At 42.5% G+C, this 24,409-nt stretch overlaps 1 protein-coding gene across 1 annotated transcript in view; it reads right to left on the reverse strand.

Annotated features, from left to right (window-relative positions):
* cyfip2 (cytoplasmic FMR1 interacting protein 2) overlaps positions 1-24,409 on the reverse strand; it is a 223,132-nt gene that overhangs the window by 167,367 nt on the left and 31,356 nt on the right. Inside the window, exons 2-3 of the mRNA XM_039774596.1 lie at positions 10,978-11,126; positions 4,047-4,136 (exon numbers count right to left, since the gene is read on the reverse strand). Coding sequence (XP_039630530.1) covers positions 4,047-4,136; positions 10,978-11,094 — 207 coding nt within the window. The 5' untranslated portion in view covers positions 11,095-11,126. The remainder of the gene's footprint in view (positions 1-4,046; positions 4,137-10,977; positions 11,127-24,409) is intronic.

The following is a 24,409-nucleotide window of genomic DNA, read 5'->3' on the forward strand; positions in this document are numbered from 1 at the left end:
CGTTCACTTTTTTCTCCCTCAGCCACTGTGTGGTCCATTTTGCTGTGTGCTTCGGGTCATTGTCGTGTTGAAAGGCGAATATTCTGCCCATCTTCAACTTTCTGGCAGAGGGTAGCAGGTTTTCGTCAAGAATTTGTATTTTGTCCCATCCATTTTTCCTTCTACTCTAATGAGAGTCCCAGGCCCCTCACAACAGGATGCTGCCACCTTCATGCTTTACTGTAGGTATGGTGTGTCGTGGATGGTGGGTACCATTTTGTATTGAGGCCAAATAGTTTGATTTTGGTCTCATCTGACCATAAGACCTTTTTCCACTTGGCATCAGAATCTTCAAGGTGCATTCTGGCAAAGCTCAAACGAGCCTTAATGTGGCCTTTCTTGAGAAGTGGCTTTTTTCTTGTGACCCTGCTGAACAAGCCACAATTGTGAAACGCTTATGAAATTGTTGTCACACGCACACAATGTCCATAAAATCCTGTAACTCCTTCAGAGTGGCCATCGGCCTCCTGGTAGCCTCTCTTACCAGTTTCCTCCTTGCTCTTCCATCCAGTTTGGAGGAACAGCCAGATCCAGGGAGGGTCCTAGTAGTACCAAACACTTGCCACTTCTTTATTATGGACTTTACTGTGCTCCTTGGGATTGATAACGCCTTGGAGATGTTTTTATCTCCATCTCCTGCCTCGTATCTGTCCACAACTCTATCCCTGAGATCTTTTGAAAGTGGCTTGCCCACCCACAGTCAGTTGTACTACCAAGCAAGGGAATGAATGGACCAGGAACAGCCTCACTAATCACACCCATTACAACTGATCACAGGTGGAAGGAAGCCAGTAACCACATTGGAAATGGTGGGCACTTACACCTGGTGGAGTTTAGGAGGGGGCGGGTGATCCTTTATTAATCTCAGGATTTCTTGTTTTTCATTTTTTTTTTTTAATTCTTCTGAACTGTAGCTGTGGTATCTTTCACTTGGATGTTAGAGATTGCATTGAGTAAATAAAGCTGGAAAAAATATTAGTTCGTGTGTAAAGCAAAAAAAAAATGGGAAAATTACGAAGGGGGGATTCTTTTCTATACCCACTGTATGTCTCACTTTTTAAATCTTTATTGACAAATTGGCTTGCCATCAAAAAGCCTGCCCACCAATGATGTGCAGTGAACAAACATGTTCTTTTGTACTTGTCTTGGTCTCTGAAAGAATGTACTGGTTCACTGACATTGAAGAATGAATCTTTTTCAAGGCATGTGCAGTGCATGCTTCATTTTACAATAGCATTCTCCGGTAGTCCGGAGCTACTGTATCATCATCGTAAATTCACTTAAATGGCTGCTGCAATCAGTAAACTGCTTCAGCCATATGGTGATGACGACAACTAGCCAATGACTGCCTTGGTAGTTGACATCAAGCACCTCCCATTGATCAGTTCATTCTGATCGTCTCAGTACACTGACTGATAGAGTGAACCAGTGTGCCTCCTACTGATCTGGAGAACCATTGCAAGTTGGTTTACGAACTGCAGACAAAGACTCACAGAACAATGAATCGCAGTTCACTTCACTGATGACAGGTGTATGGCAGATCGCAACAGAAAGGATGGGATATAAAAGAAGGACATCGTGGGAGGTTAATCCAAAACTGACAATAACTTTATTTGGTCATATTTCAATATTCTCACAGTTTTACCGTGATCTGTGTATTAACTCTTTGAGGGATGAATATAATTTTTCCAAAAAATGCAGTTTTCTGAAAGCACACAAAGTAATGGTTTCACACATAAATCAACATAAAACATCTGTTGCTGTGTGCCATGGCTGCTGTCAGTGCCTACTCGGTGTCTCCGACATCAGCGGTTGCATGGGGGCGGCTGGATAGATGGGTGGCAGTGACAGTTGCAGTGAGACACAATCTAGTTTGTTAACCTCTTGTCATCGTAAGTGATGGTCAACCAAGGCAAACGGTGCTGTAGGCACACCATCTACACAAACGCGTTCAGAACCACGATCAGCTGGGAAGTGATCGGCTGATGCGGTGATTCGGGAAATTGAGGTCAAATCAATGAAGCTAACCTTCCTTCTAGCGAAGAGAGTCAAACTAAAACATAATGGCGTCTTTTATCACAGTTTACAGTGGATTATCATCCTCTACTCCGAATTTTGACAAAAGTCAACATCTGCCTTGAAAGAGTTAATGTTCTATTTGTATGACTGTTTTGGGTTTTTTTTTTCAATTTATTGTTGAAATTTTATTTATTGGCAAAATTCAATAAAGAGGGTAATTCTTCTTCTTCCTCTTATTATTATTATTATTACTACTACTTATGTTTTTGCTTGCTTTTTATATTATTTGCTTTGTTTGGTGGTTAAATTTGTTACACCGTTATGATACTCTTGTAGATTTTAAACTAGGATATTGCTTGCTGTTGTTTTTGAAGTGAACGAATCAGTGATTTAAAGATTGAAATCATTTTGGTGAACTGAACAAAATGAATCGAATCATTAAAAAGCATCATTTTGCATATCACTACTGCCCAACCTAGATCTAGATATTGAGGTAATGTTGCTATTAGCTATGAATGTGATCACCTCGCTGGTCTATCAAATTCCATACTTACACATACCACTGTATGAAGGTGATCTCCATGCCAGTCTATCAAAGTCCATATTTACACGTACCAGTATATGAAGGTGATCTCCAAGCCAGTCCACACTTACCCATGACATATTATGAACATCATCTCCTCACTGGTCTATCAAATTCCATATTTACACGTACCATAATATGAGTGTCATTCATCTCCTCACCCGTCTATCAAATTCCATATTTACACATACCACAATATGAACGTCATCTCCTTAACGGTCTATCAAATTCCATACTTACACATACCACTATATGAAGGTGATCCCCTCGCCGGTCTATCAAATTCCATACTTACACATACCACTATATGAAGGTGATCTCCATGCCAGTCCACAATTACACATGACATCTTATGAACATCATCTCCTCACTGGTCTATCAAATTCCATACTTACACATATCACTTTATGAATGTGATCCCCTCACCGGTCTATCAAATTCCATACTTTCACATACAGTACCACTATATGAAGGTGATCTCCATGCCAGTTCACACTTACCCATGACATATTATGAACATCATCTCCTGGCTGGTCTATCAAATTGCATAATTACACATACCACCACATGAACGTGATCTCCTCAAGAGTCTATCAAAACCCATATTTACAAATACTACTGTATGAATGTCATCTCCTCACCGGTCTATCAAATTCCATATTTACACATACCATCTTATCAACGTGATCTCCTTGCTGGTCAATCAAAACCCATATTTACACATACAACCATTTGATTCTCCTGCACCGAGGGAACAATAAATGTTGTGCGCATATTTGTGGTATATAAAATAAAAAGATGCAGAACCCACACACAGACATGAGGAGGAAGTGTAAAATCCTCACAGATAGCCAGGCTTTGAACCAGCAGTGCTAAATAATTTGCTACTCTGCTGCCAATTTTACTGAAAAAGGTAACAAAAATACAAAACTATGAAGATCAGAGGCCAGTAAAAATATAACATTGTTTGCAAAGCCCACCATATTACAGGCTTCTATTTCACTATTATCACTGAGCAGGATTCTTCGCCATTCTCTTATACTTTCCTAACTTGTATTTTTATTATTGTAATAGTACTACGCTAAAACATTCCTTAATTTCCTATATTTTTTCTTATAAGAATAAAGTCGTGTCATGTAAAAACAACCCTAAATCCCTGCTGCTAATCCTTTAACTGTAGGAACTGGCTGTTTCTCCCCATTGTTTCATTAGACAATTGTGAGCTAGAAAATGTCTAGCATGAAGCCTAAGAAAATAAACAAAAAAGCTTTTTAGTTTGGATAACAAATGTTTGCTCTCTTTTGGTGTCATAATTCCTTTAAACCTTTGTTTGCTTTTATAAAAACAATATGACATTTTTTCTTTGAGGACCCGACAGCTGGCCGGCTCCACATCCGCTGCTCACCATGCTGGAGTGAACTGTGGCTTGTTCGATGTATCTGGCGATCCCAGTGACAAATGCATTTCTGTCTTCAAAGTTGGTATCAAAGTTCGCCTAAAAAGAAAATTGAATATGCAAGGTTATTTATCAGAGTAGAATTATTCAAAGATAAGTCACTTACAGTAGCTTTAGGCACTTGACTTTTCAATATTTAACAAAAAAAAAAAAGATGTCTGAATTTCTACAGTAAAGTGAACAGCAATAAAGGCATCAGGCTGAAAGCCCAATACAGAGCAGGGTTTACGTGCATTATGGTTGGGTGGTATGCTGGTACTGAAAAATACAGAAAAATCCAAATTTTAAAATGGTACAGTACCAGCATTCCTGGACATACAATACAGGAAGTAAATATCAGCGTTCCTCTCGACCCCCTCTACCGGCACTCGCTAATGCAGTTGTGGCGAAACGTTCAAAAAATGAACGCTCCATCGCAATCAGAACTTGACGGGGACTCCCCTCTCGCTTTTTTGTTTCTATGTGATCGGGACATCCCTGAATTTGAAAATGAATGGATCAACACATTTGGAACATCACAGAGCGGACCCTCCCTTATTACCCCTCCTTTTACTCTGAGGTAAATGGGACTTCACGGGGGACCACCTCCCCTCATTTTTTTGTTTAGATATGATTGGGGATTCCCTGAATTCAAAACCGTATGGAGAAATGCAGTCGTAACTTTGCAGGGGGACTCTTCTTCCAATTACCCTTCACAGGGGACCCCAATTGTGATCAGGACTTCACGGCTATCAAGAGGGAAGTGGTTGGGATTGGTGGCAAATGGTAGATTGGCCATCCAACTCTGTGAAGAGGATCACTTGTGTTCTGTTGTGTGTGTGGTACGTAAACCATTTTTTGACACCCAATACACAGCCAACCTAGCTGAAAAGGGGGTCTTCTCTCTGAATTATCAGTCCCAAGATTTCTTCAATTATTTTTGTTTCCCCTATACAGTCGATTCCTCACATCGGGACGCGATCATTTTGGTCCTAATAATCGGCTGGTCCGATTACACGAACATGCCCTATACATGTGCAACCAAGACGGGACGTGCTATAAGTAACATATTAAAATGTCATTATGACTTTTATTGTGCTGCACATACGTATGCCACACGTACAAACAAGAACTACGTACATGTACATGTAACGGTTGATTACAACTTTGTTTATTGAAAAAGAAATCTACAAATTTTTCGAAACGATCTACACGACCCTCAGCATGCGAAGCACAATAAAAAAGGTTACATTACCAAATTCCAGTCGACGTTTCAAGAACTTGTCTAGTGTGATCTGACACATTCTGTTGACGCACTGCACTTGTTCACGCTCGACTTCATGTCGCCGGCTACTGGACGGTCCGTTTTAGGAAAGAAAGGGTAGGCATGTTCACCCCTCCTGGTCTGCATTTGTTACAAATTTTCCGACTTCCTGACCTTTGATAAAAACATAAATTCGCCTGGGATGCCCAGGGATCCTCCCGATGTCACTGACCCGCTTTACATCCGCTATCCGCGGGCGACTTGTGGCTTCTTTTTCTTATTCTCTGTCACGTTCTTTGGTCCGATTAAACAGAATTTTGGTCCAAATAAGTGAACGATATTAGGCTTATGTAATATGATCTGTTTCGGTTCTTAAGGATTCGGTCCGAATAAGCGGCTGGTCCAATTAACCGGAGGTCCAATTAACCGGAATCGACTGTATTTCAAAGCTATGGGGGCTGTCAAAAAAACGTGGCCTGTTAAAGCCATCCTTGTGTGGTTTTGGGCAATATAAGAAATAAATTGTTGCTACATAGACGGCCCACAAGGGAGGTTGGATTAAGATGGGGGTTTTTACGGTTATCCGCATCAACACCATCCTGGTACTGAAGTCCTAAAGCAGACATCGATAACGAAGTCAAACCACTACACACATTCTTACATTGGCCAGTTTAGAATCACCAATTTAACCTGAGCACATATCTGTGATGTGAAAGGAAAACCGAAGTACAAGCAGACACTGGGAAACGTGAACGGAACTAAAAATGTAAAAAGTTACAAAACGAGAAATAAGATGTTAATCAATTTGTTGTAAACTTTGCAATGATTCATGAGACATTTTGGATATGCCTCCCACTTTATTATCTTAACCTTTATCCGCAGATGGTGGGCCCTGGCCATTACAATTATACAATAAAATACAATACATTTTTGTATAGCCCAAAATCACATAAGAAGTGCCGCATTGGGCTTTAACAGGCTGTAAGAGCCATTTCCTAGTTACATAAGATTCATAAATGTTTTACTAAATGATAGTGCATAATCTATGGGACGTTCCTATAACCCCCATCAGTTGAATTCAATTGGTATATTCTAACTATTTCTAGTTTATATGACTAAACATAAGGGCGGCACGGTGGTGCAGTGGGTAGAGCTGCTGCCTCGCAGTAAGGAGACCTGGGTTCACATCTGCATGTTCTCCCCGTGTTTGTGTGGGCTTCCTCTGGGTGGTCCGGTTTCCTCCCACAGTCCAAAGACATGCAGGTTAGGTGCATTGGCGATCCTAAATTGTCTGTAGTGTGTGTGCCCATGGCACCCTGCCCGGGATTTGTTCCTGCCCTGGGATTGGTTCCAGTAGACCTCTCTATCCTTCCTAAAAAATGTGTATCCCTGTATGTTACACTCATCCCCATCTTAGTTGTTTCTGTTATTGCTATAATATCATAATTATGCTCTGCTACATACAACTCCAGCTCATTTGCCTTATTTTTGGGCAGTTGTTTTCGGGCACAATTACCGACTCCTTTTCCCTTTTAAACCCATAGACTTGATTAAGTACAGCTGAAAGACCAACGATGCCACTTCCCTTCTGATCCCAAAGCCCCTCCTCTTCCACCTCCACCACTGTATAACAACAGATGAATCCAGAAGGTAGGCACAGTGGCACAGTGGTAGAGCTGCTGCCTCGCAGTAAGGAGACCTGGGTTCACTTCCCATGTTCTTCCTGTGTCTATGTGGGTTTCCTCCCACAGTCCAAAGACATGCAGGTGAGGTGCATTGGCGATCCTAAATTGTCCCTAGTGTGTGTGCCCTGTGGTGGTCTGGCGCCCTGCCTGGGGTTTGTTTCCTGCCTAGTGCCCTGTGTTGTCTGGGATTGGCTCCAGCAGAGCCCCCGTGACCCTGTAGTTAGGATATAGTGGGTTGGATAATGGATGGATGGAGGACTAAACATAATTCTCAGTTAGTGATCAGGCTTGCCATGTGTACCCATCAGTTGAATTGAATTGGTATATTGTAACTACTTCTAGCTTATCTAACTAAACATAATTCTCAGTTAGTGATCAGCCTTGCCATGTGTAAGGTGTAGAGGGCACATGGTTTTAAACTGTGCCTATCGTGCCTTGCGTGTGTGTTTTGTGTGCTAAGAAACACGTAAGACAAAACACTTTAATTGTAAATGCTGCACCGTACGTTTAAAGCTAGTTAAGAATCTTTAAGTATAGAAACAACTAAAGATTTACAAGAAAAGCTAAGTTTAGTGAAGATAACATTTTTCCTTTTTTTTTTTGCATTTTATTCTATGTGTGTAACAACTTTTTTCTTTATTCTTGTGTGGACTGTTTACTTTGAATTTTTAACTGAAACTTTTTTAAACAAAGTTTTGGACCGAGAGATTTCTTTCGGCACACGTTTTTCCCAGGCTTGAACTCGCCTTACACGCCTTTTGACAGCCCACCTCCCAGCCTTGACTCTCTAAGAAGAACTAAAAAAATGGGAAAACAAATTGGAAGAAAGCTCAGGAAAGGCAATTCAAAGAGAGACCCCTTTCCAGGTAGGTTGGGCGTGCAGTGGGTGTCAAAAAGAAGGGGGTCAATACAATACAATACAATACAATACACAGAACAGAACACAAATAATTCTCAATACAATATAATACAATATGTTAGACTTCAGAGACAGAACCGTACATTTTAATAAATTCACACAAGGATACAGAAACTGGGCAATTACTTTAAATAAGTCAACATAAAAGACGCACCAGGCCATAAGCCAACAGTAATAACTAAGTGGCTCAGGGAACAAAACATCAACATTTGGGGTCCTTGGCCAGGAAACTCCCCAGACCTTTAATCCCATTGAGAACTTGTGGAGAATCCTCAAGAGGCAGGTGGACAAACAAAAACCCACAAATTCTGACAAAATCCAAGCATTGATGATGCAAGAATGGGCTGCCATCAGTCAGGATTGGGCCCAGAAGTTGATTGACAGCCTGCCAGGCCGAATTGCAGAGGTCTTGAAAAAGAAAGAAGGGCCAACACTGCAAATATTGACACTTTGCATAAACGTCATGTCTTTGTCAATAAAAGCCTTTGAAGCTTATGAAATGCTTGTAATTCTACTTCAGTAGACCAGAAAAACATCTGACAAGAAGATCTAAAAACACTGAAGCAGCAAACTTTGTGAAAACCAACACTTGGGTCGCTCTCAAAACTTTTGGCCAAAACTGTAGTCCATGGGCTCACTTAGTCACGTTCTTTAGAAGACCTTTAGTGCTAATATGTACATACGACAAGTCCACAGAACATTCTGTCTGACTTCCTTGCAGATGCTAACATCCTCGACATCTTCTCACTCCGGTCCTGTGCTTGGACCCAGAATGGTGGCTCATGGAGTAGCAGCACAAGATTCAGCTTGCATTGCAGAAAGAGTTCTCTTCGGTCCACAAACTTTGTGAAAACAAATACTTGGGTCATTCTCACAACTGTACATGGATGGTAAACTGGACTGGACTGCCAATACTGATGCTCTGTGCAAGAGAGGTCAGAGGCGACTATACTTCCTTAGAAGGCTAGCGTCCTTCAACATCTGCAATAAGATGCTGCAGATGTTCTAGCAGACGGTTGTGGCGAGCGCCCTCTTCTACGCAGTGGTGTGCTGGGGAGGCAGCATAAAGAAGAGGGACGCCTCACGCCTGGACAAACTGGTGAGGAAGGCAGGCTCTATTGTAGGCACGGAGCTGGACAGTTTGACATCCGTGGCAGAGCGACGGGCACTGAGCAGACTCCAGCTAGTCACGGAGAATCCACTGCATCCACTGAACCGGATCATCTCCAGACAGAGGAGCAGCTTCAGTGACAGACTGAGGAGACCCCACACTATGCGACTCTTCAATTCCACCCGGGGGGGTAAACATTAACATTATACAAAGTTATTGTCTGTCTGTATACCTGCATTGTTATCACTCTTTCATTTAATATTGTTTTTAATTAGTATGCTGCTGCTGGAGTATGTGAATTTGGGATTAATAAAATATCTATCTATCTATTATATAGTGCCTTTCACATCTATCTATCTATCTATCTATCTATCTATCTATCTATCTATCTATTATATAGTGCCTTTCCTATCGATCTATCTATCTCACTACAATAGCCCCCAACTACTAAGCATACAATTTTGCTAAATCCTTTTTTTACCCTTAGAGGACATCAAGCCAGTTTTTGTCACCTATTTGTGTCTCTTCTTCCTTCCTGATCTCCTCTGTACATCATGCTTGTGAAATCAGTTTCTGGCAGCTGCCTTGTGCACCTTGACATGACTGAGGCAGGAGGGGTCTTTAGAGTTTCTTAGCTTTGTGCTTGTTGCATTGTGTGTTTTCTAAAATTAGCTTATTATATTTATATTGTACTATATGTAGTGTGGTGGACGGCTGGGGGTCCTGCCCTGCTGGGACACCTGGAGGGACCAGGAGAGGAGCAATACCTTACCCCATGCCACAAGAGGGCAGACGCCCTGGTCTGCGTGGGGATCACGGGAGCAGAGCTTGGAAGCTCAATCCCTGTTGGGGCTAGTGGTCACCGCCAGGGGGCGCCCAGACAATTATGGAGCCCTGGAAGGCACCACTTTTGCCACACTAGGAAGTGCTGCCGGAAAAAGAGTCCAGGTACGCCCGGAGTGCTTCCGGGTACAAGAGCAGCACTTCCACCATGCCAGGAAGTGCTGCTGGAAGAAGATCAGGAAGCACCTGGAGCACATCGGGGTGGCGTATAAAAGAGGCCGCCTCACTCCACTTGGGGAGCCAGAGTCGGGTGGAAGTGGATGGAGCTTGCCTGGGAGGAGTTGGAGGCGGTAGAGAAAAGAGGGAGGAAGTCTAAAGGACTGTTATTAGTGATTGATGCACTGCTGTAGTGTTGTGCAGGTGCCTAGGAATAAAATGTGTGTATTTTGGGACATTCTGTGTCTGCCTTTTTGTGTCCAGGTCCGAATATTCCACAGTAGTCTCTTTGAATTTGTTGAGTTTTCTAAACTGGAGGACACACAGGTATGCCAGCTGGATGGGAAAATGATGGACCAGTGGAAGCCAGAGGCCAGTTGCAGTTCCATCCCCCATACGGCAGGTGGCAGCGGTCCTCCAGAGGCATCCAAGCTTGGACAACTGTAGGGGTACATGGGAGTTAGGAGTCCAAAAGTGCAGCCCCATCAGTATCTGTTAAAGAGAATCTCCCTGGTTTCCACACGACCTGGAAGTGTTTCCAAGAGGACACACTAAAGCACCAGAAGCGTTTCCAGGTTCAGCTTCTCCTCACCTGGAGAAGTCAGAGTCAGGAGGTAGCGGGTGATACTCAACAGGAGGAGCAGAAGGAGAAAACAAAGATTCACTTCTTTGTATTTGTGGTTTGGTTGGGTGTGCATGCTTGGCAATTCACATCTGTGTAATAAAATCTTTTACTATAACCTGGGACTGAGTTGGGTGATATTGTGACTGAGGTTCAGTGGTGCCCCCTTGTGGTCACAAGAGTAATTTCTTCACTTGTCACTTAAAAAGAAAAATAATGTTGTTTGTGGATTGAAAGATACAGAGACTTTCGTCTGCCTTGCATTCTCCATTCAAATAAGGCAAAGAAGTCAGATGCTCACCTGGTACATAATGGACGAAGGTGGAGGTTCGATGCATGGTTGCTGGTCTGGAAGGGGTAGCTCCTCCAGAAGGTCCACATTTGAGAGAGCATCTTCCAAAGTAACATGGGTGGTCATGGTAACAGCTTGTAAACAAATCAACTCTTATTCTGTAATAAAAAAAACAAAAAAAAACAAGATACAGTACATGTCTAAGAAACAAAGGAAAAACAATGTCCAGTTAAGACATTACTGCTTCAGTGTTTATTCTAATGTTGTACATTGGTTTTACCATCAAATAAAAACTAAATAAAAGATTAATTGTTCGGATGGCACAGGAGTATAGGATCAATGGTACAATTGTGACTTTGGCATCGATGCCAGCTTTCGGATGTCAGTACCAGTACCTAAACAGTGGATAACTTCAAAACGCCCCAAACAACCCCCTCCTTAAAGCCTCCTTGGTACGTCACACAATTCCTCGCCTCCATGGAGTGCCATGCTGCACATCACTTCACTCTTCATCGCCGTGAAGAATCAATCGCTTCATGAACAATGCATTGTCTCCTGCGAAATCTCTTATCACATCAAAGCAATAAGTCATGACTGCTTCCAAGCGAGTAGTTTTGTTTCGACAAGTCTACCAAAAGGATGTTTCTCGACAACAGCAATAGCGTGTGTCAAGTGGTTAGGAGTACGGGTAGATTAAGAGTGTTATGGTGTAACATTTTGTGTACACGTCCATATTTGTATATCTTTATTTGTAACTTTGACAAAGCAATGTAATATTAGTGTTACAGTGGGTACGGAAAGTATTTAGACCCCCTTCAATTTTTCACTCTTTGTTGTATTGCAGCCATTTGCTAAAATCATTTAAATTCATTTTTTCCCTCATTAATGTACACACAGCACCCCATATTGACAGACAAAAAAAAGAATTTTTGAAATTGTTGCAGATTTATTAAAAAAGAAAAACTGAAATATCACATGGTCCTAAGTATTCAGACCCTTTGCTCAGTATTTAGTAGAAGCCCCCTTTTGAGCTCATACAGCCAGGAGTCTTCTTGGGAAAGATGCAACAAGTTTTTCACACCTGGATTTGGGGATCCCCTGCCATTCCTCCTTGCAGATCCTCTCCAGTTCTGTCAGGTTGGATGGTAAACGTTGGTGGACAGCCATTTTTAGGTCTCTCCAGAGATGCTCAATTGGGTTTAAGTCAGGGCTCTGGCTGGGCCATTCAAGAACAGTCACAGAGTTGTTGTGAAGCCACTCCTTCGTTATTTTAGCTGTGTGCTTAGGGTCATTGTCTTGTTGGAAGGTAAACCTTCGGCCCAGTCTGAGGTCCTTAGCACTCTGGAGAAGGTTTTTGTCCAGGATATCCCTGTACTTGGCCGCATTCATCTTTCCCTCGATTGCAACCAGTCGTCCTGTCCCTGCAGCTGAAAAACACCCCACAGCATGATGCTGCCACCGCCATGCTTCACTGTGGGGACTGTATTGGACAAGTGATGAGCAGTGCCTGGTTGTCTCCACACATACCGCTTAGAATTAAGGCCAAAAAGTTCTATCTTGGTCTCATCAGACCAGAGAATCTTATTTCTCACCATCTCAGAGTCCTTCAGGTGTCTTTTAGCAAACTCCATGCAGGCTGTCATGTGTCTTGCACTGAGGAGAGGCTTCCGACAGGCCACTCTGCCATAAAGCCCTGACTGGTGGAGGGCTGCAGTGATGGTTGACTTTCTACAACTTTCTCCCATCTCCTGACTGCATCTCTGGAGCTCAGCCAAAGTGATCTTTGGGTTCTTCTTTACCTCTCTCACCAAGGCTCTTCTCCCCCGGTAGCTCAGCTTGGCCGGACGGCCAGCTCTAGGAAGGGTTCTGGTCGTCCCAAACGTCTTCCATTTAAGGATTATGGAGGCCACTGTGCTCTTGGGAACCTTAAGTGCAGCAGAAATTTTTTGTAACCTTGGCCAGATCTGTGCCTTGCCACAATTCTGTCTCTGAGCTCTTCAGGCAGTTCCTTTGACCTCATGATTCTCATTTGCTCTGACATGCATTGTGAGCTGTAAGGTCTTATATAGACAGGTGTGTGGCTTTCCTAATCAAGTCCAATCAGTATAATCAAACACAGCTGGACTCAAATGAAGGTGATCTCAAGGATGATCAGAAGAAATGGAAAGCACCCGAGTTAAATATATGAGTGTCACAGCAAAGGGTCTGAATACTTAGGACCATGTGATATTTCAGTTTTTCTTTTTTAATAAATCTGCAACAATTTCAAAAATTCTTTTTTGTCTGTCAATATGGGGTGCTGTGTGTACATTAATGAGGGAAAAAATGAATTTAAATGATTTTAGCAAATGGCTGCAATATAACAAAGAGTGAAAAATTAAAAGGGGTCTGAATACTTTCCATACCCACTGTATATCATTGATAAGAACAGCAATGGTTTGATGATTAAGAACCCAAAAGTCTTTAGGACTGAGTGAGGAATTTTATGACAGGGGTCCGGGGAATGATTCTCTGCAGGACTCTCTAAATCAACCCCCACAGGAAAGCCAAATTACCGAGCTGGCCAGCATCAGCTCAACCAATGGTACTGGGGGAAGATGTGAAAGGTATTGTGTGCCTCCACTGGTCTGAAGTATGGCTGTTTGGGATTGGTTTGAATCAGAGGCCATTCTGTAACACGACACTGTATTGGTGTAAGGATTTGGACAAATAATGTATAAATTTGGTAGCTTTACTTCTCCCTAACTCTCTCTCTCACACACCATTAATTGAAAAGAAGACCACACTGAGAAGCACAACTTGGCAGCCATATTGAGACAGGCATGTGGCCTTACCTGAAGAAAGCTGACCATAAAATGATGACTTACTGTAACCGGAGACATTTTAAGTAACTAGCAAGTCTGTGTGCCACGTGAAACTACACATCAGCATTTATCAGGCTGTATGGTTGCCAATACTCACTTGAACTATGAATATTATCAATACTACATTATTTAAGTTGTAACTTAACTCCTGCTTGTCTTTTACTACACCTAATTGCCTGAGGTTAAAGATGTAGAAGGGAAGGTGGAGAGAAGTTATATGATACAATACCTATAAACAGTGGTATGTCTGTGGTATTTGAGGCATTCTGACAAAGGCTACATATTAATAATACAACAGTGGAAAGCAGAGTAATAGAGAACTCCACTAAGACAAAACAATTGATGTGGACATTTACTTCTGGTACTGAAAATCCCACAAATTTGGGTTTTTCGGTACTTTTCCAGTACCAGTATATCATACAAGTTTAAAGCACAGTACTGCATATACAGTGTTGTGAATGGCCGGGGCCCTTGCCCGGCTGGGACACCTCTACTTGGGAAGGACTGGGAGAACTAAGTGTGGACAGAGAACTACCTCCCCTGGAATGCTAAATGGTAGCAGTGCCTTGGACTTCCGCAGGGCTTCATGGGAGATTGAGTGGGATACAACCCTATTGGGATCTGGGGGGGGGGTGTTGCCAGGGGTTGCTGTAGCTGTTCCTGAGCCTGTGTGGGACAGCGAGCACCTGAAGCACTTCCGGGTGCCTTATATAAGGGGTGTGATGAACAGCCGGCGTTTCAGTCCAGCCAGGACGTCCCTCAACTAAGAAAAACAGCCTTTGCAGGGCACTACATCCCCCGGAATGCTAGATGGCAGCTCCCTTGGATGGAAATGGTTCCTCGGATTCCCGCAGGGCAGCATGGGACATGGAGTCCGTATCCTCAGCCCTGTTGGGAGCAGTGGGTGCCACCAGGGGGAGCTCATCAAGAACCAGGGGGATATTATGAGGACGTCAACCCGGAAGTACTTAGGAGTCAGTAGGACCGAAACCCGCAGTACTTCCGGGGCACCTGAAGAAGGCGTTTGACCCAGAGAAGGAATACTTCCGGGTCATGGACTTTAAAAGGACTCTGGGAAACCCCAACAGAGGGAGCCAGAGTTGGGAGGGTATGTGACGGAGCTGCTGGGAGTGGTGGATTGTTATTGTTATTATTTTTGATTGATTATTGAAGAATTGTGGAGAGTGCGGTGCTTTGTGCACTATTATTGAAGAATATTATTATTAAAAACTTCTTGGTGCTTTACCAGTGTGTCTTGAATGTCTCTCTGGCGGGTTCAACGGGGCAACAGCGACCCCTAGCGTCCACATTACTTGTTGAGCCAGAGCCGGGAGTAGGGAGATAAAGCTTTGCCGAGGAGAAGAAAGAGAGAAGAAAAAGAGTATTGGGTATTGTGTGTTCTGCTTGAGACTGTGTTGTGCCTGTGGGAAACGAGGAAAGCGTTTCCCACGAGATGAGAAGAAAAATAAAAAATGTGTGCTTTTCCAAATGTGCCTCCTGTGTCCGTCTGTGTTGGGTCGAGTGGCTGCTACACCCTCTAGAGTTGTCACAACAGACAAATCAATATTTATTGATGTACGAGGTCTATATAAAGTATTCACTCCTGGAAGCTATCACATGTTATTGTTTTACAACATCTGAATACCCAATGGGCGGTCTAAAAAATGTGAGAGTGCACCCTGTGAGAAGGATTTAGGAGTCGTCGTGGACTCTAATCTATCAACTGCCAGACAGTGTTCAGAAGCCATCAAGAAGGTTAACAAAATGTGTGGTAATATAGCGCCTTGATGTGTGGAGTACAAGTCCAAGGAGGTTATGCTCAAGCTTTATAACAAGGGTGAGTCAAAAATTATCCTCAATCCGGTTATATTGAAACAAGTGTTGGCAGCACTGTCTGATCAGAGCTTTCCTTACAAGGTCCCTGTCTCCCCAGTCACTGCTGTGTTACGTCAGATCATTTGTAACTGCAGTGTGAGCAACAATGGCTGTCCCACTTGGGATCTGCACGAAAGAAGAGCAACGTGCAGTGATTCGTTTTTTGTGGTCTGATATTATTAGTGTGTATAGTGCAGATATTTATCGAAGACTTTGTGCACAGTACGGAGAAACTGTTTAGTCACGAAGAAGTGCGTATCAATGGATAGAGGAGTTCAAGGACGGTCGCATGAGTGTCAGCCATGAAGAAGGAGTTGGATGCTCGTCCATGTCTACAACTGATGACAACATTGAGCGTTCACATACATGATTCTGTTGAATAGGCGAGTGACAGTAGATGATGTGGCAAATCATTCGCTAATCAGTCACGGCTCTGCCAGTGTAATAATCCACAATAGACTTGGGTTACGAAAAAAGACCTAAGAGAAGAGAATGAAGATTCACTTCGGATGAAGAGGTGAAGACAGAGGTGCATTTGTGGCTCAGCCTAAAACAGTTTTTAATTAAGGAATACGAAAGTTTGTTGACAAATGGACAAAGCGGATTGAAAAGCAGGGAGATGATGTCGAAAAATGATTTATCTGACTATCATATCTGTATATATGAATGTGACTCGAGTCTGATTTAAAAAGATCAGATTTCTGTTTCCACAGAGCTCTCACAATATTAGATTTGTGTCACATTAAAGCAAAAAAATCAGAGTGCTGTGAATGTAGCTTTACCACTCTATATAAGGTAGTGTTGGGGGGGCACAAAAATGTTCACTTCTGTACTAGTTCCAGCTTTACTAGGAATTTTTCAAAAAATAAAATGCAAAGCTAACTGACTATTCACGATCATCAGGGTCGACTGAGCTGTAAGGGACACTGAATGCTTAAAGGGCAGAAGCTGCTTCATGGTAATCCACTTGTATACCAATTACCAAATAATGGCTTACCGTATACACTCGCATATAAGTCAGGTCTTGAAACCGGAAAAATCGATCATAAAATCAGACCCCGACTTGTACACCCGTTTGTTTTTTTTTTTTTACATCTTGCCTCCTCCAGTCTCACATCAGTTTCTCAGACACATCGAATTTTGTTGCAGCAGCGCACTTACCAATTTCTTTCGCCAATTCAACAACTTTTAATTCAAAATCAGCTTCATATTTCCTTCTGATCGAACGCTATATTATAGATAAGGGATGCTCTTACGATAAAAGTGTATACACAAAACACAAAATAGTGCAAACGTCGCTTTGGAAAAGTTCAGGTATTACCGTGTGGTCATGTAGGCACAACTCATAGAAATAAAGGCAGAGTGCTCCAGGTTAATTTCTCAGGTAGGCATTAGCATATCATAATCTCTTGGACCAATAGTGCGATTTTCCACATTCGACTTATACAACCGACATTGTAAAATACCAGAAGTTATACAGTAAAATCAAGCCCCGACTTATACACGGGAGAATTTAAATGCATGTATACAGTATGTGAATTTCCCCTTGGGATTAATAAAGTATCTATCTATCTATCTATCTAAACAGAGCTGAAGTTCTAAATTTCCTAAAAGTTTCACCCCATGAGCCCCTGGACTTGTACACAAAGATCAGTCTGATAGCACAGCGCTAGTCCGTTAATACAGTGCATAAATAACTCATCTGTGCAATAACGGCAGCGACTAATCTTGCTATTCTCATTGTCTATTCTTGCACATAATCAGGTCAGGTGATGCAATTTTGTTCTGCTATGCACTGCTGTGTGCGGTTTCGAATGACAAATAATGGTAAACTTCAACCTTGATTAAGTCCAGCCAAGGAGACCCAGAAAGGCCAGAATATCTCACTCATTCTGAATGGATTTCCATGTTATGGTAATACAGAGCATCTAAAATAAACAGTCAATGCAGGTCTTATCTCCCCATCCATCTACTTTTGGAATCCATTTTATCCCATACAGAGTCCCAAAGGTGCGTAAACTGGATGAAAGAGGTGTAAGGCAGGAGCCAATTCTGAAAGACATGCCAGGATAATGTGGGGCAACGGATGTAGCATGTAAGTGTTATTACTGTTGACACAGGAAGTTTTCAAAAACAGTGTCTTTTTGATTCGAAATTAGACTCATTTGTGAGAACCGCTATCTCACAGGCAGTCCGCTCACTGCAGCTGTGGTGCCTCGCACTTGCAAAGTCCTCCAGACCTCACTTTGATATGTCACTCAATCTAACAATAGTGACCGAGAAAGCAGATTTTTAAACTCAAGTATGATGCAAGTTAAAAGGGCGTTGTGCCCTCCGCCAGATAGATGAAGCAGGAGGCACATTAATGGCACAATTTACTGTGCTGATTCTTGATCCACTGATAGGAGATTAGCTGCTTATCAAGCCAGAAGGAGGAACATTAGAGACAACTAAGCACCAGTTGACGCAATTTACGAGCTTCATGTTTATCCTTGTTTTATTCTTTTGTATACATACTGCTCAAAAAAATTAAAGGAACACACATCAGATCTCAATGGGGAAAAACAAAATCCAGCTGGCTGTCTCTACTGATATGGTAACAAGTTAGGAACGAAAGGACGCCACATCATTTGATGGAAATGAAAATGATCAACCTACAGAGGGCTGAATTCAGAGACACCTTGGAAATCAAAGGGAAAAAGTGATGTGGCAGGCAGGCAGGCGAGTCCATTTGGCCGAAATTTCATTGCAGGAACTCTAAATCGCACTTAGTAGTTTGTATGAACACCACAAAAAACGCTGTGCTTGTATGCATGCCTGACAACGTCCTAATGAGAAGACAGATGATGTCCTGGGGGATCTCCTCCCAGATCTGGACAAGGGCATCACTGAGCTCCTGGACTGTCTGAGGGGTCGGATGGACCAAAACATAATGTTCCACCCACAGGTGTTCTACTGGATTGAGGTCAGGCGAGTGAGCGTGGGGGCCAGTCAATGGTATCAATTCCCTTATCCTCTCACCACATGATGTCGGGAATTGTCATGCACCAGGAGGAACCCAGAAGCCACTGCACCAGCATAGGGTCTGACAATGGGTCCAAGGATTTGATCCCGATACTTAATGGCAGTCAAGGTGCCACTGTCTAGCCTGTAGAGGTTTGTGCGTCCCTCCATGGATATGCCTCCCCAGACCTTTACTGACCCACCACCAATGCTGAACGAGGTCACAGGCAGCATAACGTGCTTCACATCTTCTCCAGACCCTTTCACGTCTGTCACATGTGCTCAGGGTGAAGCTGCTCTCATCTGTGAAAAGCACAGGGCACCAATTCTGGGATTCTACGGCAAATGCCATTCGAGCTCCATGGTGCCGGGCAGGCAGTGAGGACAGGGCCCACTAGAGGACGTCAGGCCCTCAGGCCAACCTCATGAAGTCTGTTTCTGAGTTTGGTCAGAGACATTCACACTAGTGGCCTGCCTGCCTGCTGGAGGTGATTTTGTAGGGTCTGGCAGTTCTCATCCTGTTCCTCTTTGCCCAAAGGAGCAGATAGCAGTGAGGCCTGCTGATGGGTTAAGGACCTTCTACGAGGGGCCCTGTCCAGCTCTCCTAGAGTAACTGCCTCTCTGTTTCCTGGAATCTCCTCCATGCCCTTCAGACTGTGCTTGGAGACGCAGCAAACCTGTGGGAGGGAAAAATGTCAGTGGCCTCCCTCCACCTGTTAAACCATTCAATCCTGTTTTGGGGGTCGTCTCATAGTTGCCCCTCTGGTGCACCAAAGCAGTTGAAACTGTTGAACAAGCCCCTCTGCTACTTAACTAACCAGGTCAATACCCAGTCAATAGTGTCATTGACTTGATGCTATACTCTCATTAAAAAGTACTCCTTTAATTTTTTTGAGCAGTTTATATATTGTCACACACGTACGCATGGGAGGCAGCTAAAGGGCTTGAGTAAGGGCAGATCCGAGACATACCAGGATGTGGCACAGTGTCTCTTTTTCTCCCTTGCCTGCAGACCATTCACGAGAGATTCCACCTGGTCCTCTTGACGTCACTTCCGGGACAGAGCCAATGGAAGAAGACCTTGCCGGCTTTGGCCCCTGTGATGTCACGTCCGGGCTCGCACCAATGACAGAAGATCTAGAGGAGCCCGACCCCTTTGACTTCACTTCCTGTCTTCCCCTTTAAAAGCCTCCACCTTATCCCTATTCCCTCAGTTCTGTTTTGGAATTGGTTTTGTGCACAGCAGTGCTATATTCATTTCATTGACTTTGCAGCCAGGAACTTTTATACAGGTGGCTTCCCCTCAACCTTTTTCATATGTCTCGTTATTGTGTTATACATGATATATATATATATATATATATATATATATATATATATATATGTATATGTATATGTATATGTATATGTATATGTATATATATATGTGTGTATATATGTATATATATACAGTATACACATATATATATGCACACACACACACATATATATATATATATATATAGTCTCGCTTATCCTACCTTCGCTTATCCGACATTCCGTATTATCCAACGTCCCACAGCAAAAAAAAACACATTAATCGGCAACAAGAACTACAAGTTGCGAGCGTGACCGTAGTCTATCTTTTGTGGCTCTCGACTCAGCTAATTACAGTGGAACCTCGGTTTGCGAGCATAATTCATTCTGGAAATGTGCTCGCAGTCCAAAGCACTCTTACAGTATATCCATGCGAATTTCCCCATAAGAAACAATGGAAACTCAGAGGATTCGTTCAACAACCCAAAACTATTCATATAAAAATGATTAATACAAAATATAAAGTAAAAAATACATAAAACAAATTAACCTGCACTTTACCTTTGAAAAGAATTATGGCTGGTGTGAGTTTCAAAACTCTTGTGGGATTACACCCAACGGGACGATACATGGAAGAGTGTCCCAAAGCAATCGCAGTCTCCCAGCGCTGTAGCAGTTCACCGGAAAAGCGAATCCGAAAAGATAACGGACATGCTATAAGCGCCTGCCGTCGATGGGTGATACAAGGAACAAGGAACATTATAAATGCGCAGAGCACAGTATTACTTGGCCACGACCCTGCCTGACTGCTGTGTCTGTGTATAGGAGAGTGGCAGATCCCGCTACAATAAATAACCGTGCTGTTGCTATTTCAAGCTGAATAAAGCTGATGTTGCTAAAGTACTGAGACTCAGCTTCGTGTTTTCGGGTGCAAGACGGGGACTCGCACGTCACAGCACGCACATTACAGCACAAACACACACGCAGTCACAATGCTGTAGTAAACAGTATACGCTCGTACGGATGTTGACTATATGAGTGACGGAGTTAAGGCTCTAGAAACTGCAATTAAATACATTGAGTAACAAGAAGAAGCTACAGGAATCAACATAATGATGCTGCAAAGATGACGAGACTTGGTAGCGATGAAACGGCACTCGTCAGGAAAGCAGACTACAATCAAAAATTTCTTTTAATCATCACAGGACTGAACGTTTTAAGTACAGTACATACTGTATTTAACTTCAGACAATTCTGTAACTGTAAGTTCATTTTTTCTGTTTTGTAGTAAAACATGATTATTAGGTTCGTAATGTGTAAAATTAAAACATAGTTTGACGTTTAATAGGCTTCTTCTTAACACCTCCTATTAATCCGACATTTTCGCTTATCCAACGTTCTGCCGGCCCGTTTATGTCGGATAAGCAAGACTCTACTATATATATACTGTGTATATATATATATATATATATATATATATATATATATATATATATATATATATATATATATATATATATATATATATATATTAGAATATTAGAACAATCAGATGAGGACAGGCCATTCAGCCCAACAAGGCTCACTAGTTCTATCCACTTAATTCTTCTAAAAACATATCAAGTCAAGTTTTGAAAGTCCATAACGTCTGACTGTCTACCACATGACTTGGTCGCTTATTCCAAGTGTCTATCATTCTTTGTGTGAAGAAAAACTTCCTAATGTTTGTGTGAATTTTCCCCTTAACAAGTTTCCAACTGTGTCCCCGTGTTCTTCTCCTCTTATTCTTCTGTTATTTAAACTGTAAAGGCTCAGCTTTATATATCTATACTAGCTATCCCCCATGGCTTCACCCATGTATTAGTGAAACAGGACAGTGAGGATGGCCCTGCCCAGCTCCCCACTCCTGTCGTCACTCTTCCCCCTCCCCTCAGCTCACAGCCTCTGTCTCGGATTAGCGTGAATATATCGCTCCAGCAAGCGAACTATGATTCTTAACGTGGTGAGAGAAGTCGCAAAATCAACTGGAATGTTCAAGCAAATTATAGAAAAAAACTCGATCTAAACCCGTTAAGTAGTTGTCTCGTTCGCTAACTTTGTTCGCCGGGACGCTCCTTCGGTATATGTTCAGGAGGAGCAGCCATGGACTTTGCAATACCTCCCCCTGAACGCTAGATGGCAGCCCCCCCTGGGTTGGAGCGGTGCCTCTGTTTCCCGCAGGGCTCCGTGGAAATTGGAGTTGGGTGCAGCCCTATTGGGTCCCGCAGGCAATGCCAGGGGATGCTGCAGCCGAGACTCCTGAGCCCTTATGGGCAGTGTTTTCACCACACCCGGAAGTGCAGCAGGAACTCGTCCATGAGGCACCTGGAGCACTTCTGGGTGGACTATAAAAGGGGTTAGCAGCCACCATTCGAGGAGCCTGAATCGGGAGGAGGAGGACTACGCTTGCTGGGAGGAGTGGTGGTGCAAATACTGTGTGTGTTTTATTGTGGTCTGCTTTGGGACTGTGTTGGCCACGGGGAAGACGTGCCCCACAGGTGAAGAAAAATAAAAGTTTATTTGGCTTTTATTTCTGATTCCGGTGTGAGTCTGTGTCGGGTCAGGAGCCAATATAGCGCCTTTTGTTACTATATATATATATATATATATATACATATACAGTGGTGTGAAAAACTATTTGCCCCCTTCCTGATTTTTTATTCTTTTGTATGTTTGTCACACAAAATGTTTCTGATCATCAAACACATTTAACCATTAGTCAAATATAACACAAGTAAACACAAAATGCAGTTTTTAAATGATGGTTTTTATTATTTAGGAGAAAAAAATCCAAACCTACATGGCCCTGTGTGAAAAAGTAATTGCCCCCATGTTAAAAAATAACCTAACTGTGGTGTATCACACATGAGTTCAATTTCCGTATGGTGGTGGTAGTGTGATGGTCTGGGGTTGTTTTGCTGCTTCAGGACCTGGAAGGCTTGCTGTGATAGATGGAACCATGAATTCTACTGTCTAACAAAAAATCCTGAAGGAGAATGTCCGGCCATCTGTTCGTCAACTCAAGCTGAAGCGATCTTGGGTGCTGCAACAGGACAATGACCCAAAACACACCAGCAAATCCACCTCTGAATGGCTGAAGAAAAACAAAATGAAGACTTTGGAGTGGCCTAGTCAAAGTCCTGACCTGAATCCAATTGAGATGACCTTAAAAAGGCGCTTCATGCTAGAAAACCCTCAAATAAAGCTGAATTACAACAATTCTGCAAAGATGAGTGGGCCAAAATTCCTCCAGAGCGCTGTAAAAGACTCACTGCAAGTTATCGCAAATGCTTGATTGCAGTTATTGCTGCTAAGGGTGGCCCAACCAGTTATTAGGTTCAGGGGGCAATTACTTTTTCACACAGGGCCATGTAGGTGTGGATTTTTTTTTCTCCCTAAATAATAAAAACCATCATTTAAAAACTGCATTTTGTGTTTACTTGTGTTATATTTGACTAATGGTTAAATGTGTTTGATGATCAGAAACATTTTGTGTGACAAACATGCAAAAGAATAAGAAATCAGAAAGGGGGCAAATAGTTTTTCACACCACTGTACATATACATACATACATACACACACACATACATGTCAATTTGAAAATTATGCAGTAACCACAGCAGATAGAAGCTGATGCAATACAACATATTTGCAATGGCTTATGGGTAGTTAGAACATGCACAGTGCAGTACTATGATGCTAGTTTAGTTGAAGCCAAGGTGAAATGAACACAGACCCTCCATTGCAGGACTGCCCCATTGTCGAACAACGAGCAATAATGAGGAGGGAGTGAAACCTGCTGAAAGGCACCATGTTCACATAAACAACAAACTGGACTGAACAACACTGTGGCGCTGGACAAGAAGGAACCGAGAAGACTCAGGACTCTTGATGCATGCAGCAACCTGATGGAAATATTCTACCAGTCCATAGTAGCCATTGTGTTGTTCTACACAGTGGTCTTCTATGGAAACAACTTCGACACAAGTCTCTTGATATCGCATACTTCATTATGCAGTAAGACCCATGAAATCGTTAATATTCAGAAGTAATTTCACCAGCATATCAAATGTCACTCTGCACAGAGATGAATAACCACTTTCTTGATGCTTTATAGCCATAAGTAAGAGTTAAAGAATCCTTTGTTAATGTCTTGTTGCAGGAGAGTAAATGAGTAATAAGATGCATTTTGCACCAGTTTGTTCAAATTATTTGGCACATAACAATTCAAAAGCAACATTAATACTATACAGCCAAAAGAATGAGGACAACTTATTGAGCTCAGGTGTTTCACTGTTAGAAGGGGCACCAAACCAAACTGCCGAGCCATCTCCACTGCCAAGTCGTACTGAAGATCTCAGTGA

The sequence above is a fragment of the Polypterus senegalus genome, chromosome 13 (genome assembly GCF_016835505.1).
Source record: "Polypterus senegalus isolate Bchr_013 chromosome 13, ASM1683550v1, whole genome shotgun sequence".
Classification (NCBI taxonomy): Eukaryota; Metazoa; Chordata; class Cladistia; order Polypteriformes; family Polypteridae; genus Polypterus; species Polypterus senegalus.